General features: G+C 35.8%; 1 protein-coding gene across 1 annotated transcript in view; it reads left to right on the forward strand.

Annotated features, from left to right (window-relative positions):
* Window positions 1-3,193: 3,193 nt before the first annotated feature.
* Window positions 3,194-17,099, forward strand: part of LOC103594608 (chromosome unknown open reading frame, human CXorf57) — a 66,948-nt gene continuing 53,042 nt past the window's right edge. Inside the window, exons 1-3 of the mRNA XM_008577844.1 lie at window positions 3,194-3,857; window positions 8,753-8,895; window positions 13,863-14,055. Of these exons, the coding sequence (XP_008576066.1) occupies window positions 3,215-3,857; window positions 8,753-8,895; window positions 13,863-14,055 (979 nt within the window). The 5' untranslated portion in view covers window positions 3,194-3,214. The remainder of the gene's footprint in view (window positions 3,858-8,752; window positions 8,896-13,862; window positions 14,056-17,099) is intronic.

A 17,099-nucleotide genomic window follows, 5' to 3' on the forward strand; every position in this document is an offset into this window, starting at 1 on the left:
TAGGTCCTACTTCAGCTCTGAAAGGTTCCTAGCTGGTCCCCAAGGGCAAAGAGCCAGGTGTGGATGGGGTGCCCTTGCTCTGGTGGGAGAATGACTTTGAGGCAGGGGCAGCCATTCCTCACATTAGCCCAATTTTAAAGATGAGGAAAATCAATGTGGCTGATATCTGAACCAAATTTAGTGAGCCATCGAAATAAATTTCATGATATATTTAAACTGTTTTGAATATCTTAGAACATTTCCATCTTATAAAATATTGTTTTCCCTGCTTTTACCATTCCTAAAACAGGTGTTTAGTAATGCCACATCAGGGAGCATTGGTTCTTCCATAAATGTGAATACTACTGAAGTAGACATTTTAATTCTTGGGGAGATGCACACTATCAGCAGATTGTCAGTAGAACAACACAAGAAACTCCAAATATTTACCAATAGTCACTGTACAGCTTTATTGTGAGTAGTAGCATAAAAACAAACGTGTGCTACTTCCCGATTCCAGTAATTATCTAACTACTAAGCACCACTGTCAAAGTCCATCTTTCATGAGTTAGCTGGAAGAACCCAGAATGTGATGAAATAATACTATTCTGCATACATTCCATGGAACATATAGTTTGGGGATGTTCATGGAGCAGATTTGAAAGATTTCAAACAAGTTCTTCTTATTCAAACAATATATTTGATGTTTAATGACCCCTACAGTAAATCCAATAAAAATCCATAATTTCATTTATTCATTCAACAATCACTATTGAGCACCTACTATCTGCTAGATACTGATTTTGCCTCTGGAGATTCAGTGGTGAACTTAACAAAGTACTTACACTGAGGAACTTATTTTATGTTTTGTAACTTTGGGTTTGTGTGTGTGTGTGTGTATTTTTTAATTAATTTATTTTTTTGGCTGCTGGCTGGTATAGGAATCTAACCCTTCACCTTGGTGTTACCAGCATCACATTCTCCCAAGTGAGGTACCCGGCCAGCCCAATTTTTGTATACTGTATTTGTTTGTTTATGAAAAGCCACACTTGTATATTCCCTTTGGTAGAGAGGCAGTGGGAATTGTATGTTTCATTTATTTAAAATATTCAAGTGTCTTTTATTCATAGCAGTAGAGAAAGAACTATAGGACACAAAAAAGAACAAATCTGTTTCTGTCTGCAAAGGCTTACAGTCTAGATAAATCAGTGGTTCCTAACCAGAGGAGGCGATTTTGTCCCCCAGGGGACATTTGGCAATGTCTAGGGGTGTTTTTGGATGTCAGAACTGGAGGGGGAAGTGTTACAGTCATCTAGTGGGTAGAGCCCTGGGATACTGCTGACATCCTACAGTGCACAGGACAGTCCCACAAATAATTCTCTGGCCCAAAATGTCAAGAATACCCAGGTGGATACAAACATTAAAGGTTTGTTTGTTTGTTTGTTTGCTTATTTGTTTTTTGGCTGGCCAGTTGCACACTTGGTTAGAGTGTAACCTTATAACACCAAGGTCATGGGTTTGGATCCCCTCACCGGCCAGCCACCAAAAAACAAAAAAAAAAGTTTTTAAAAAAAATTACGAGGTATTATATGATAAATGTTAAATGAGTGATATATACAAAGTGATCCAGAGAAGAGAAAGATCATTCTAGACTGAATTGTTAAGGGGAGGCGTCATGAAGGAAGTGGGACTCAAGCTGGTGTTATGTCGCTCTTCTGCTCAATTCAAGACAGAGGAAAGCCTCCATGGCTCTGCTGCTTCTCTGGCCTCAATCTCCTACCTCTTTCCCCCTCGCCCCTCCACTGCAGCTGACCTGCTTTTGCATTTCCTTGAAAATATCAAGTGTGCTTCTGCCTCATGGAATCTGCTCTTGCTGTTCCTCTGATTCAAGTATGCTTCCCCAGATATCCATGTTTCACTCCCTCACCTCCTGCAGATCTCTGCTTTGTTCAATCTCTTATTAGGGAGAACGTCCCTAATTACACTCTCCATAAAATATTAGCTCCTGCCCCCTCCACCACCTTTCCCCTTACTATGTTTTTTGGTCTCCATAGCAAGACTGTACCTGGCCCAGACCAGACAATCAAGAAATAGTGTAGAATAAGTGAATTTGTTAAATATTAATAATGGCAGGATTGAATTTTTAAATGACCACTGGCCTAGAACAGTGCCTGCCTCATAGTAGGGACTTCATAAATAGCGAATAAAAAATGAGAAAATAGAGAGCAAAAGGAAACTAATATGAACAAAATTAGCTCATAACCATCTTTAAAAAGTATTCTTAGAGGACAATTACTACATGCTGTGTATACTGGCACATCTGAATACATCTACTAAATATTTTATTTTTAATTCTGACAGCTTTTTCACTTTATATTCGTTCTTGATCTGTGCCTCATAGTTAAGAAATAGTTTCTGAAATTCTATATCCTAGCTGTATGTGAAGCCAGGTACTATATAAAACGTTAAATGCATTTTAGTAAGTCTAAAGGCAGCTCTTTACCAATTCTACAATTTTCTATTTTCATTTGCACTTAATCACTAATTCACCCTTCCTCCACTCAGGGAGCCACTACAGACAATTATGCTAATGCAACCAGCAATAGCAGCTAACGTTTATTAAGGACTTTTTGTGCTACAGACTGTCCTGAAGGCTGTGCATACATTGTCTGGTTTTATTCATACTACAGGAAACCAATGTTATCACATTCATGTATATTAACCAACTCTAAATTACCTTCTGTTGCTGGCCCAAGGCCCAAACCCCCAAACTCCTAACCCCCTGAGCTATGACAACCTGCACCCCGCTTAATTCTATTTTCTCTTTTACATTGCGTCTAGGAACCCTCCTAGAAAGAGGAGCCACGCGCGTTCCTCCCCCTCCCTCCAGCTATGCTTTGGGAACCTTTACTATACCATTTCCCCCTCCCCCTCCCCCTCCACTCCTACCCCTCCCCCCGACGGATGACAATCCAGAGGGCACTAGGGCTGACTAGCTACGTAAAAGCGCCTGTGACTGCCTAGTAACAGAGCCTCGCAGTCGGACGCGAGGCGGGCAAAGGGCGGGGCGAGAGAGCTGGCGCGCGCACGCGTAAGGACTTTGCAGCGTAGCTACAGGGCGGAACCTTGCCAGGCAGCAGAGGAGAGGAGCGGTTATCGCCAGAGCGCCGGTTTCTTTCCTTTGGATGGGACAAACTAGCTTTTAGGAGTGAAGAGGGTACGCAATTATTCCACAATGTCTGGTGAGTCAGGCCAGCCTCAGGCTGGTCCCTCACATGCTGGGCTCAATTTGCCTAGCTTTGGGAGAAATCACGCTGGGGTCCCGGGAGGAGTGATCCGACGGGCAGGAGCCCGGGGACCCAGGTCCTGGATCCAGAAGGTTCTTGAGCAAATAACGGGCTCACCTCGCCAGTGGGTCACTCCCTCAGAGGTGGTGCCTGTCACTGTGCTGGCCGTCCAAAGGTACCTGTTAGAGGATGAGCCACGCGACACGGTGCCCAAGCCTCCTCTTTACTGCTATGATGTGACGATCTCGGATGGGGTGTACCAGGAGAAGTGCTACCTGGACCCGAGCTTGAACTCTCTCGTATACCAAAATATTCTTAAAGTTGGCATAGAAGTGAAAATTACTAGAGTCTCGTGTCTTTACAACGAGAAAAGATTAGGCCAGGGGATTCTGTGCATAGATAACGTCCACTGTGGGGATACGTTGGACAGAATTTCTTTAGAAACTCCCTTCAGAAATAGAGCACACGAGGAGAAACCAGAGAGGCCTTTAAGGGGTGGGCAGAGTCATTACCTGGCGCTGTGGAATAACGAAGATCCATATGGAGATATCTGGCTGAACGACAAGCAACCTGAGGAGCACGACTTTAGCGGTAAGTAATTGGAGGGAAGGACGGAGGATTTCAAAAAATAGTTTACAGGAGCTTGCGTTAACGGGAAAGGAAACGAAGGTGCTTTGGTTTGTGATTGTTAATTATAAGCCGGCAGTGGTGGTAGATAAGTTTTCTTGAATGACGGAGAGACGCTTTCTTAATGAAATTTGCACAGCCTGTGTCTTGGTTTGATTGCAAAAGTGGCCATTCAGGAAGCGTCTGACTACATGTTAAATTTAATCTGGCGAACGTACTGTTGTTGTGAAGTTAGTATTTCTCATGCGTGCGTTATACGTTTGACTACGGTGGAATTAATCTTAGTTTCATTCCCATTCCAGTTGTGGAAATAGTACGTTGCGTCAGTTGAAGAGCGTATAGATTTCAATGGAGCATAAAAGTTGTAAATATTTTCGGCTTTGAATGTTTTAACCTTCGTTCGAAAAGGATGTACCGTGAGGTATTTCTTAATAATTTCACATTAATTGAAACGCCACTTTTATGTCTTTTAGTCTTATTACTACGCACAGTACTGATCTAAGAAGTTCAGTTTTTCTGTATCGGAAGCAGGAAGTTAACCTGAAAATGCCAGCTCGTCATCAGCAACTGCTCTAAAATATTTTTTCTATAAGAGATGGAATTGAGGGGAATGATAGTACCATAGGCATGAACACGTATAGAATGTGGAAGAAATAAAATGCAGAAAAGTAAAGGACTTTAAAGAGAAAGATTATCATTTTCTGCGTTTACTGCTTTTCAGTCCTTTTTTTTACGTTGTCGTCACAATGCTAAATGACAGATAATCTTACTATGACGTGTAAGCAACAAACTTAGGATGAACAAAGTGAAGGATAACTGGCTCAAAAACTATGCAATTATAGTCACATCCAGTTATAAGGGGAAAAAGATGTTATAGAAATACATAGCCAAGGATGATTTAAATAACTAAATATTAAAAGCAAGATAGTTATTTCCGGAATGAAATAATAGACTTATTTTTATCTCAAGCAGGGAATAAGGCAGTAGTGCATTACTACTATAAATGTTGATCACTTTTATTTTTAGAATTGAATATGTAAATGAAAATTTGGCGCCGTAGAAGAATAATTAACTGGATAATAATTTGTTAAAGTGTATTTCGTTTTTCTTCTGATTATGAAAATCATATCTATTCATTTATTGAAATCATATTTTGTTACAAAAGGCAATATCCGTGTGCTAAAAAAATTCAAACTGTATATTTAAAAGTATATTGTGTTAAAAGCGTAAGACCCAAGTATAGTAAAACGTTGGTAAAATCTAAGTGGGTATATTGGTGTTCACTGTAAAATTCTTTCAGGTTTGCTGTGTTTGAAATCGTTAATTATAAAATGTTGGAGTGGAATGAACGACCTCTTTCACCTTCCCCCAGGCCTTCAACTTTCTCTTCAAAATTCCAAACTTTGAGCAGTTTTGTGTGTATCTTTGAAAAAAAATGAGTTATGTGGCATTGTGTAATTTGCTGTTTCCACTAAACGTATCTCAGGCATCTTTCATGTACATCTGTGCATACAATATTCCACAGTATGATTGTACCATAACTTCTATACTCATTTATAATTTTAGGCAGTTATTCATTTTTCAGTATTAAATACAGTGCTAAACATCGTTAGGATGTGCACATATTTTTATTCACTATGTTCAAGTATTTCTGTTGAATAGATGGATTTCTAGAAGTGAAATTGCTGGGTTAAAGAGTATTTGAATTTTTTAATTTAGTGGACATTAGCAAATAATCTTCTAAAAAGATTGTGCTAATTTACATTCACCAACATATATGTGAGTGTGCCATTTCTCCATATTTTACTATTTTTGAATTATATCTTTTGATTATTTATGGTAAATTTATAGGATTTCTTTGCTAATGGGCATTAAATTTTTGTCTGCTATATACTGCAAATTATTTTCTTGCACTATTGTCCTTTTTCTCTTAATTTTGCTTATGGTACATTTGTGTGCTTGTACACACAATAGGTGTAACTTGTACACACTAAAGTGAAAAAGTCTTACAAATACAGATTGATAAATTTATACATATACATATATATACACCTGTGCAACCACCCCCCCATCAAGATATAGAACATTTTAAGCACCCCAAAAGATTCCCTCATGCCTCCTCCTGGCCAGTACCCTGCCCATAAGGTAACTCATATTGTGACCTCAAAGACAGCTTTTAAAGTGGTTAGATCCTGCCATTCTCCTACCTAAATCTCGCCAGTGGCTCCCTCTTGCATTTAGACCACAATCCAAACTTCCTGCCAGGGTCCACAAGGCCCTACAAGTTTGCAGAGGTTGGCAAACTTTCTGTAAAGACAACTATCCAGTTTTGCCATTGTATGGTGAAAGAAGCCATAGGCAATATGTAAATAAACAGGTCTGGCTTTGTTCCAATAGAACTTTATTTATGAAAACAAGCAGCAGGCGGGATTTGCTTACCAGCCATAGCTTGCTGAGTCCTGCCCTACAGAATCCTCTCTAACATTATCTCTAACCTCTTTCCTCCACCATTTTTTTTAGCAATACCAGCCTTCTTTTTGATCCTCAAACGTCCACTTTTTTTTTCCAGCCTCAGGTACTTTGCACCTGCTTTTTCCTCTTTCTGGAAAATTTTTTCCCATTCTCAGGTTTCAGCTCAAATACGAGGGTACTTCCAAAAGTTTATGGAGAGATTCGTATTCTCTTTTAATTCTATTTTTCCATGAACATATTAAAAAGAGCTATTTAAATAAGTGTTTTCTCCCCATTTACTCTTATGACATCACTTTGCAAATGCCCTTCATAGAATCATAACACTCTGAAATTATTTTATTTGGTTTTCTTTCTCCTCCTACCTTTCTATAAGATCCATGACCCTTTTTTTCATTGTTGTGGGCCATTTTCCCTATACCCAGAACAATCTTTGGCAAATACTAGGTATTCAGTAAGTGTGTGTTGAATAAAGGAATGAATGAGATAAATTACAATGATGGATTTCCTAATGTTGAGCCACTTTTAATTCCTACTTGGTCATGGTTATTATTTTTACACCTGTATATTTAAGTGAATTTGGTCCATAAAGTTTTTTTGGCGGGGGGTTACTTTTTCAGTCTAATTTTAAAATCAGGCTAATATTAGCCTAATAGAATGAGTTGGGAAGCGTTCCTTGTTTTCTGTGCATACAGAAATTATGTGTTCATTGAAGGTGTGGTAGAATTTATCCCTAAAACTATCAACCTAGTGTCTTGGGCCAGGATTGGGGGGTGGTAGGAATGACTCCTTTTCCACTTCTTGTAGAGAAAGCGATCAGACCAATAATGCTTCTTCTTGAGTCCATCCTTGAGAGTTGATATTTCACTTGGAGATCTCATTCACCTAGAACTCAAAGTTGTAAATAATAATCTGTATTTTTTAATCTGTCTGGTTAGTTATGCCTCCTTTCACAGCCCTGATGTTTGTGTGTTCACCTTTTCTCATGATCATTCTTTTCAGAGGTTTGTCTGTTGTTATTTTTAAAAAGACTCTTGGCTTCGCTAATAAAGGAACCTATATTAGGGAGATGTTTTCTACTCTGTGCTATCATCTTTAATTCCTTCTACTTCCTTTGTTAATATTTTTCTTGTATTACTTTCTTCAGTTGAACAATTAGGTTCATTTATTTCCTTGTTTATTTCTTCCAAAGGTTTTTAAAATTCTGAGGTTTCTCATGGATACTGCTTTGGCTGTATTCCCCAGGTTTTGAAGTGTAGAGATTTTATTGTTATTCATTATTCATATTTTCTAATTTTCAATTGCACTTCTTCTTTAACCTCCAAAAGCTTAGAAAAAGCTTATTATATATGAAGTTCCTTATTATATCAAGTTTTTAAAATTTAATTCAAATATTCCATATTCTAGGTTTTTTATTGGTTATGAATATTCATGAGATACAAAGCTGATCGTCACCCCTCGGGACCAAGATGTGAAGGCCAGATTCATACTGGCAGCATGCACATTACCACAAATTGTGTATCCAAGGAAGAATAAAATCAAAAGTACAAGTTAATCCTTTAAGATTATGAATATCTTTTAAGCAGTTTTGTGCTTCCAGAAGGCTTGGAAATTAAAACATTTTAAATAAATTATATGGTATTTGAGAAGATAATAAGTGCCATGTAGAAAATAAAGTGAGATAGGAGATAAGTAAAGGGGTCAGTTTTCAATAGCAATATTAGGGATAATGTCACTGAAAAAGTTACCTTTGAACCAAGGTCACAGGTTCAGATCTCCATTCCAGCCAGCTGCCAAAAAAAAAAAAAAAAAAAAAAAGTGACCTTTGAGCAAAAGTTGAGGGGAGGGAAGAGGTCACTTGGATATCTAAGGGGAAGACGGACAGAACAGCAAGTGCGAAGGCCCTGTTACAGGACCATGTCTGGCATGTTTGGAGACGATAACTTATACTACATATGAAACTGAGGTGAGAACAATATAGAAATGTGTCATAAAACAGTTCTACAAATTAAATATAAGTGCTTACTGGTGGGAAAATATTCCATTACATTGAGTTTTTTCCACAAAACATCTTAAGGAAGGTAAGTTTAGATCCAAGTTTTTTAGGAAGTAATTAAATGGTTTGGCAATGTGGAGGGCATTCTAGATGGAACAATGTGTTACTTAATAGAAGTATTTACCTATGTTCCAGGCACATGGTAAGTCCAATATATATATAAGCTGTTATTATTAAGGATAGTGTGTAATTTGTGTGGGAGAATTATATAGAAGTATATAGACTTGCTTAGTTGACAAGAACGAGTTGCTTTGGAGATGATCTGACTAACATTTTTAACCAGTAAAATAGATGACATGTTAAGTAGGATTTTTTTCTTTTTTTTATATTCTAGACACAAAAATAATTTCCCTTTCTCACCTTGAGATGACCTGGACTAACAGAAGGAATTTTCCTGCACTGCTCGTAAGGATCTTGCATAAATCAAAACTACGATACTATGGGAAACCTGATAAAAAGATGGTTGAACCATACCAGGTACATGTAATGATAAAATATTATGTTAATTTAAATTCATAGATTATAATTTACAGACCCACTCTATATTAGGACAACTTATTTGTTTAAATAACATTTCATACATTCAATTTAATCATTTTTAAATGTACATAAATATATATTGCAAACTATTTTTCTATGTAATTTATTGTGTGAAAAGAAATTCCTTCTGTATTAGTGCCCTTTAATTCTCTGATCCAGCAAGTCCCTTTTATACCAGCCTATAAACATATTCTAGTGTTCCATTTAAAAAAAAAAAGAAAGGAAAAAAATCTGGCTTTACCTTATGATTCCTCTATTCCCTCTGTCTTTCTCTCAGGCAAGCTTCTTGAAGAAGTAGCCTACACTAAGTGTTTTCACATTCTTGTCTCCCATTTACTTCTTTTTGTTGGTTTGTTTTTGTTTTTTGTTTGTTTTTTTTGTTGTTTGTTTGTTTTTGTCTTTTTCGTGACCGGTAAGGGGATCACAACCCTTGGTGTGGTGTCGCCCACACCGCGCTCAGCCAGTGATCACACCGGCCAGTCCTATATAGGATCCGAACCCGCGGCGGGAGCGTCGTTGCTGCGCTCCCAGCTCCACACTCTCCCGAGTGCGCCACGGGCCGGCCCTCCCATTACTTCTCAACACAATTAGTTTGGCTTTTTTCTTCAGTTTTTCTTTCATTACTAAACTTGTAATTGTAAAATCTGACACTTTCTATTGTCTTGACTCTGTGCCATGTAATGCTGATGAGATCTACTTTCTTGATGATATGTTTGTGTTCTATTTTTAACTTAATGTTATACTGTATTTTCCCTTGTTGTCAAGAACTATTTTAAGTGGTTTATTAAACTATTATTTATTTATTTGCAAAACTTTTTTTTATTGTAACATAGTTGATTGCACATATCTGTGGGGTACAGAATTGAATATCAATACTTGTGTGCAATATGTGATGCTCAAATCTGAATAATTAGTATATTCAACATTATACAATATACATTTTCAATTTTAAATTTATAAACACAAAGTAGAATTATTAGTCTAATATTTTTAATCTCTACATTACCTATTTTCTTCCAATAATTTATTTTTGGATAATTTATTATACATATATGTGGAGTACAACATTGATTTTCAGTAATTGTGTACAATGTGTGATGTTTAGATCAGGATAGTTGGCTTATTCATCACTATAATACACAATCATTCTTTGTGTCCATTGACCAATTTCTCATTAGCCCCTCTCCCCTCCCCCAACTTTTCCACCTCTAGTTGTCTAAAAGTTCAACGTATTACTCTGATTATTGTTTCTTTCTCTCAGTCTCTCTTTATTGTTCATTTGTTTATTTATGGATTCAGTTCCTGGTTATGAGTGAGAACATGTGGTATTTCTCTTTCTGTACTTGGGTTGTTTCACTTAGAATAACTTTCTCGTTTATTTATGGACTCAGTTCCTGGTTATGAGTGAGAACATGTGGTATTTCTCTTTCTGTACTTGGGTTGTTTCACTTAGAATAACTTTCTCCAAGCTCATCCATGTTGCTGCAAATGGTCGAATTTCATTCTTTTTTATGGCTGAGTAGTATTCCATTGTATATATACACCATAATTCCCTTATTCAATCATCCATCAATGGACATTTAGATTGGTTCCATCACCTGGCTGTTGTAAATAAAGCTGAAATTAACATGGGAGTGCAGGTATCCCTCCAACCTGATGTTTTCCAATCCTCTGGTTATATGCCCAGTAGTGGGATTACTGGATCATATGGAAGTTTTATCCATAGTTGTTAAAGGAACCTCCATACTGTTCTCATTAATGGCTGTACTAATTTACAGTCCTACCAACAGTGCAGGAGGGTTCCTCTTTCTCCACATCCTCACCAATATTTGTTATTCTCTGTCTTTTTTATAATAGCCAGTCTAACTGGGGTGAGATGACATCTCAAAGTGATTTTGAGTTGTATTTCCCTGATGATTAATGATGTTGAGCATTTTTTCATATACCTGTTGGCCGTTTGCATGTCTTCCTTTGAGAAATGTCTATTCAGCTCCTTTGCCCATTTTTAATTGCATTTTTTTTTCTGTAAAGTTGTCTGAGCTCCTTGTATATTCTGGATATTAATCCCTTGTTGGATGCGTAGTTTGCAAATATTTTCTCCCATTCTGTAGGATGTCTTTTCACGCTGTTGATTATTTCCTTTGCTATGCGGAAGCTTTTTAGTTTGATATAATTCCATTTGTTTATTTTTTCTTTTGTTTCCTGTACTTTTGGAGTGTTATTCATAAAGCCATTGCCCAGTCCTAAATCCTGGAGCATTTCCCCTATATTTTCTTCTAGGACCTTTAAAGTTTCAGGCCTTATATTTAAGTCTAATTCATTTTGAGTTCGTTTTGGTATATGGTGAGAGGTACAGATCAAGTTTCATTCTTCTACAAATGGATATCCAGTTTTCCCAGCACCATTTATTAAAGAGGCAGTCTTTTTGTCAAAATTATACATGCTTATTTTAGAGAATTTAGAAAATGTAGAAAGCCATATAAAGTGAATAATACCACCCCAAATCCTGCCTCTCAAAAAGAGCCACTGTTAACGTGGTGTGTTTTATTCCGTTTCTTGGGTGTGTGTAAATCAGTTACTCACGTATACACATATATATGCATATCATGTATATACATACATCTATCGAATAATATGTATATATCATATTATATGTATCACATATGTGTACATATGTATGTGTATTATGTATTGCATGTAACCATGTATGTCATATATTACATTAAATTATCTTACAAAATGGGCACCATGTTGTGCATACAATTTTGTATCACTGAACATTTTCTTAAGTGTTTTATCATACCACCAAAAGTCATTCATAATTTTTTATATTTATAGATTCTATCATATGATATCATAAATTGTTCAGTTATTTCCCTATAGTTTTTTGCTTCCTCGTTCTTGAAATACTTTCCTCTCTGGAGTTTTGACTATGCTTGTTCCTTTGTTTCTGTACCTCCTTGTGTCTCCATCATTTTGCCTCTGCTTACCTCTCCAGTCTCATCTCCTCCTGAACTCTCCATGCCTCATTCTAGCCAAAATTGCCCTACCTAGAATTTCCCAAATGTAAACAATTGTTTTCTACCTTTTCATGCCTTTGCTTGTGTTGTTCCTTCTACATAAAATGCTCTTCCTCTCAACTCTTGTCAGATTGGCAAAGCCATCTTTAAGATTCAGTTTAATACTTACTTCTGCTTTAAGTCTTTCCATGTATAACTGTATGCATAGTCACTAGGGAGAATCAACTACATTCTATTCAAGACCCCACTACATGCCCTTTCATATATCTATCAGAGCATGCACAAGCCAGTTACACATATTTGCTAATAGATTTGCTGAACCTACTCCCTGACTATAGGGAGGTAGTGTGGTATAGTGCTTAAGAGGATATGCCCTGTAGTCAGATGAACTGAGTTTGAGTCTCAGTTTTGTCTACCACTTCTTATCTTTATGACATAGGGAAAGTTATGAATCCTCTTTCTGCCTCAGTTTACTTATCTGTAAAATTGGGGATACTAATTGTACTTAACTTACAATGTTGATGTGAGGATTGAATTAGTTAATATAGGTTTATATTATTATATATAGGTTAATTAGTTAATATAGGTTTATATGGCACACAATAAGTCCTATATACATTTTAGCTATTATTATTAGGGATAGTGTCTGATTCATCTCTTTATCCCAGTGCCTAACATGATGTCTGTAACATTATAGGGATTCAATAAGTTTTTAATGAATAAAGGAATAAATTACCCAGAATGTATATTCGCTAGTAAGAGAAAGGGTCTGAGAATGTAACATCATCATTTAGGAAGAAATTAAGTGAGCTAGAGAACACTTCAAAGACTGCCTTTCATAGATTTACCTATGTTTCAGGCACACAATAAGTCCTATATACATTTTAGCTATTATTATTAGGGATAGTGTCTGATTCATCTCTTTATCCCAGTGCCTAACATGATGTCTGTAACATTATAGGGATTCAATAAGTTTTTAATGAATAAAGGAATAAATTACCCAGAATGTATATTCGCTAGTAAGAGAAAGGGTCTGAGAATGTAACATCATCATTTAGGAAGAAATTAAGTGAGCTAGAGAACACTTCAAAGACTGCCTTTCAGGCAGAACCAAAGTTGTCTGTCACTATGTTTTAAAACTGAAAAAACTTCATAAAATATTTTCTATTGCAATAGACTTCTCTATTTCAACTATACCCAGACTCAGCAATAATGTATACTGACATTAATGATCCTTTTTTCTGCTAGCACAATTACTCAAGTAGTATTTCAGAAATAATTCCCATGTCATTTATACTGGAGTCTATGATACCACTATAATTAAATTAATATAATCAGGGTATTAATGGCATTGTGCCCACTTAGTTTTATGAGAGAACTTCAGAAAGTTCATGGAAAAATAGAAATTAAAGATAATACGAATCTTTTGCATGAACTTTTTTGAAGTATCCTTGTATATCTGTAATATAAATATCAAGGCCCTCCAATGATTCAGATAATTAAGAATGATGTCAGCATCTTCACTTAAAACCTCTAAAATGTGATTTGCTCATTCATTTCACAGATGTATTCTGTGGTTACTCTATCTAAGGCACTGTGCTGAACATTATGGGAGAACTAAATATAAATAAGATTTGGCCCGTGCCACAGAATTTACAATCACATAAATAAGATAGTACTACATCTGGGACTTCCATGCATCTTGTAGCAATCTCTCCTTTACATCACCAATATTAGCAGAGTTGACAACTGAATCATTATTAATAAGGGATTAAAATTTAAATGTTATTTTCTGTCAGCCTAAATTATCACAGATAATATGCTGTATATCACCTATATAGATAAAGTAACAAATATGTATGTGCTTTTACTCTTTTTTTCTAGACCTTTTTGGAAGTTGCTGACAGTTCAGGCATGGTGTCGGTGATTATGTGGAATGCTCTGTGTCCTGAGTGGTATAAAAGTTTGCAGGTTGGTTTAGTTCTTCTGCTTCAAGATTATTCCATTAAGAAGAGTTACCCATTCAGGGTGCAGCCTCTCCCTGTGGATCCAGAGACCAAACTAATATCTACAATGGGTTAAGTATTCAATCAGTTTGTTCTCTTATGTCTATATTGTTTATATAATTTTGCAAAGTACCATATCAGACAAAGGACCATAAAAATTACTGATGCTCTTAGAATCTCACAAACCTATAAATCTCTTAATCCATAAAATTTTCAGGCAATCACATAATAAATATACTTATTTATTATTACATTTATTAAGAAAAATCTTCTGAGATACTTATTGTTGCTTAAAGAATGGGGTGTATTATTTTTGTTTTCTTTTATGTTTTGTCACATAATATTAAGTTAATGACTTGAATATATTTTACTGTTACTACTAAGAGCTATCTCGAAAGGGCTTTTGTTCACTTTTTTATTTTGAAATAATTTCAAACTTACATAAAAGTTGAAAGAATAGTGTAAAGTACTCCCATATACCATTCACCTATATTTAACAATTGCTAATGTTTACCTTTGCTTCATCATTCTCTCTCTCTCTCTCCCCCCCTTATATAACATATATATTTTCCTCTGAACTGTTTGAGAGAAATGGCAGCCATCATACATACCCTTTTACCCTAAACACTTCAGCAATATTTTAGAATATATTTCCTAAGAGTAAGACCATTCTATTACATAATTACAGAACAATTACTAAAATCAGGAAATTTTAAATAGATGCAATAATGTTATCTAACAAATAGTCAATATTAAATTTTTGCCAATTGCTGCAATCTTGAAAGAGATTTTCCGAATTAGTATTGAAATCAAAGTTTTGACATCTTGGCATCCCAAATATTTTGGGAACATTAGGATTAATATATTAAAACGATTACTTGTAGATGTGGATGTGATTTTTTTTCACTTTCACTTTTCAGAATTGTAGATTACATCACTCACAAGTTTAAAGATTTTATTTGGCTTGTAATAGTTTTATTCTGAACCTGTATTTCTATGTATTTTAAGTTCACCAGCTAATCCATTAAGCTTAATTACTTAATCTTCGGATAAATGTAGTAGTTTTTCATTGTTTTCTTAAATATGTGTTTATTTGGGAAAACCTCATATGATTCTTTATTAAAATCTTGCATTTTGCAGGTATTGGTCAGATCTTGCTAGATGAAGAAGTTATTACCTAAATATTTTGGTACACTTAGTCCATTATCTCATTACTATTTACTGTAGAAAGGTGAAAAATTAAATTGGTTGAGATATTGTAAGTTAATTGAGAAAATACGGTAACATTTGGCAAAAGGAAGCTAATTTACAACATGTACAAGTATTTATTATGTCTACCAAATTATAAATTATATTCCCCAACCAAGCATATCCAAGTGACAAAATTGCTTTAGTAAGGATTTAGACATTCTTTCTCAATAACAGATAAGGTAAGTGATTTTGTTGATGACACATAATAACTCATAAAAATCAAAATCTAGTTCTCCTGATACCTAGCCCAGTGCTTCTTCTACTAGATACTGTTTTCTTATGTAAAGAGAATCTGAGTCATAGTTTTTACATGGCTGTGGACAAACCTAGAAATATGTATGGTACTAATAACTGCTTCTAAACCTTAAAAACAGAAAAGCAGGACAATAGACAGCATGTACTCAGTAGATAAACAGCCACACTATGCTACCTGTGCTACACAGAATTATAGGGTCAGATTTTCATAATGGAAACTCTCTTGTTAATATGCAAGAAACTATTTATGCTTTCAAGTGAATAATTGTAGATACAGAAATTAATTTTTAAAATGCTTGCCTTAATGAGAATATATTTAAACTGTGCCTTTTAGTCTTTAGTTTTACTTCTTATTAATGTTAGCAGCAGTCTTTATTTTCTCCCATACCTTTTTGATAAGTAACAAGACTTTTTCCCTCTCTGTCAAAGGGCCAACAAACTATTTCTGTAAAGGGCCAGATAGTAAATGTTTTAGGCTTTGCAGGCGATGTGTTCTCTGTCACAACTACTCAGCTCTGCCTTTGTAGAGTGAAGGCAGCCATATACAATATTAAATAAATGGGCATGGTTGTGTTCCAATAAATGTTTATTTACAAAACTGGGAAGCCACCTGCAGCCTGTAGTATGTCCAGCCTATATGTATAAGAAGATCTCAACTCTGAATGTATGTGAATTAGTCCGTTTTTGTTGCTTATAACAAAGTACACTGAACTGAGTGATTTATAAAGAAAATGAAATTTATTGCTTACAGTTTCTGAGTCTGAGAAGTCCAAAGTCCATCTGGTGGTGACAGCAGTGACCCAGGGGTCTCACATTGCAAGATGGTGGAAGCAGAGAGCAGAGAGAGAGAGAGACAGACTCTCTTCTTTTTAAAGCCCTCAGAACCATGCCCCTGACCACCATTTTTAATCCATTCCCTCCGGCATGGTCCTACAATCCAATCACCCCTGAAGGCTCCGCCTTTCAATTACCATAATAGGATTTCCCACCCTCTTAGCAGTCAGTGAAGGCTAAGTTTCTAATACATAAAACTTGGGGGGCACGATTCAAGCTTCAAGGAGTTTTGCAGGGACATAATTCAATCCAGTACAATACTTTATAATCATTTGGGGAGCTTTAAAGAACCACTGGTGCACCACCCTCAATGATTCTGATTTAATTACTCTGAGGAAGGAACCAAGGCATTGGTATGTCTTTAAAACTCCTTGGCTGATTCTAATGTACAGCAGAGTTGAGAACTATGTATTTATGATCAATAAAAATTACCTACCTCAAACTAATTGATGATCTTTTTTCTTTTGTTTACTTTTAATTGACAAATAATAATTGTGTATATTTATGGGGTACAGTGTGATTTTTTTGATCTATGTATACACTGTAGAAAGATTCAATCAAGCTAATTAACATTAATCACCTCACCAACCTATTTTTATGGTGAGAACATTAAAAATCTATTCTTTTAACAATTTTGAAATATACAATACATTAACTGTGTTCACCAGGTAGCGCAATATATCCCTAAAACTTATTCCTCCAGTCTAATTGAAACTTTGGACCCTCTGGTTAACATCTTCTCTTTCTCCATTTCTCCTCCCACCCACCCCCACCC

This window comes from Galeopterus variegatus, unplaced genomic scaffold, assembly GCF_000696425.1.
Source record: "Galeopterus variegatus unplaced genomic scaffold, G_variegatus-3.0.2 Scaffold1587, whole genome shotgun sequence".
Lineage (NCBI taxonomy): Eukaryota > Metazoa > Chordata > Mammalia > Dermoptera > Cynocephalidae > Galeopterus > Galeopterus variegatus.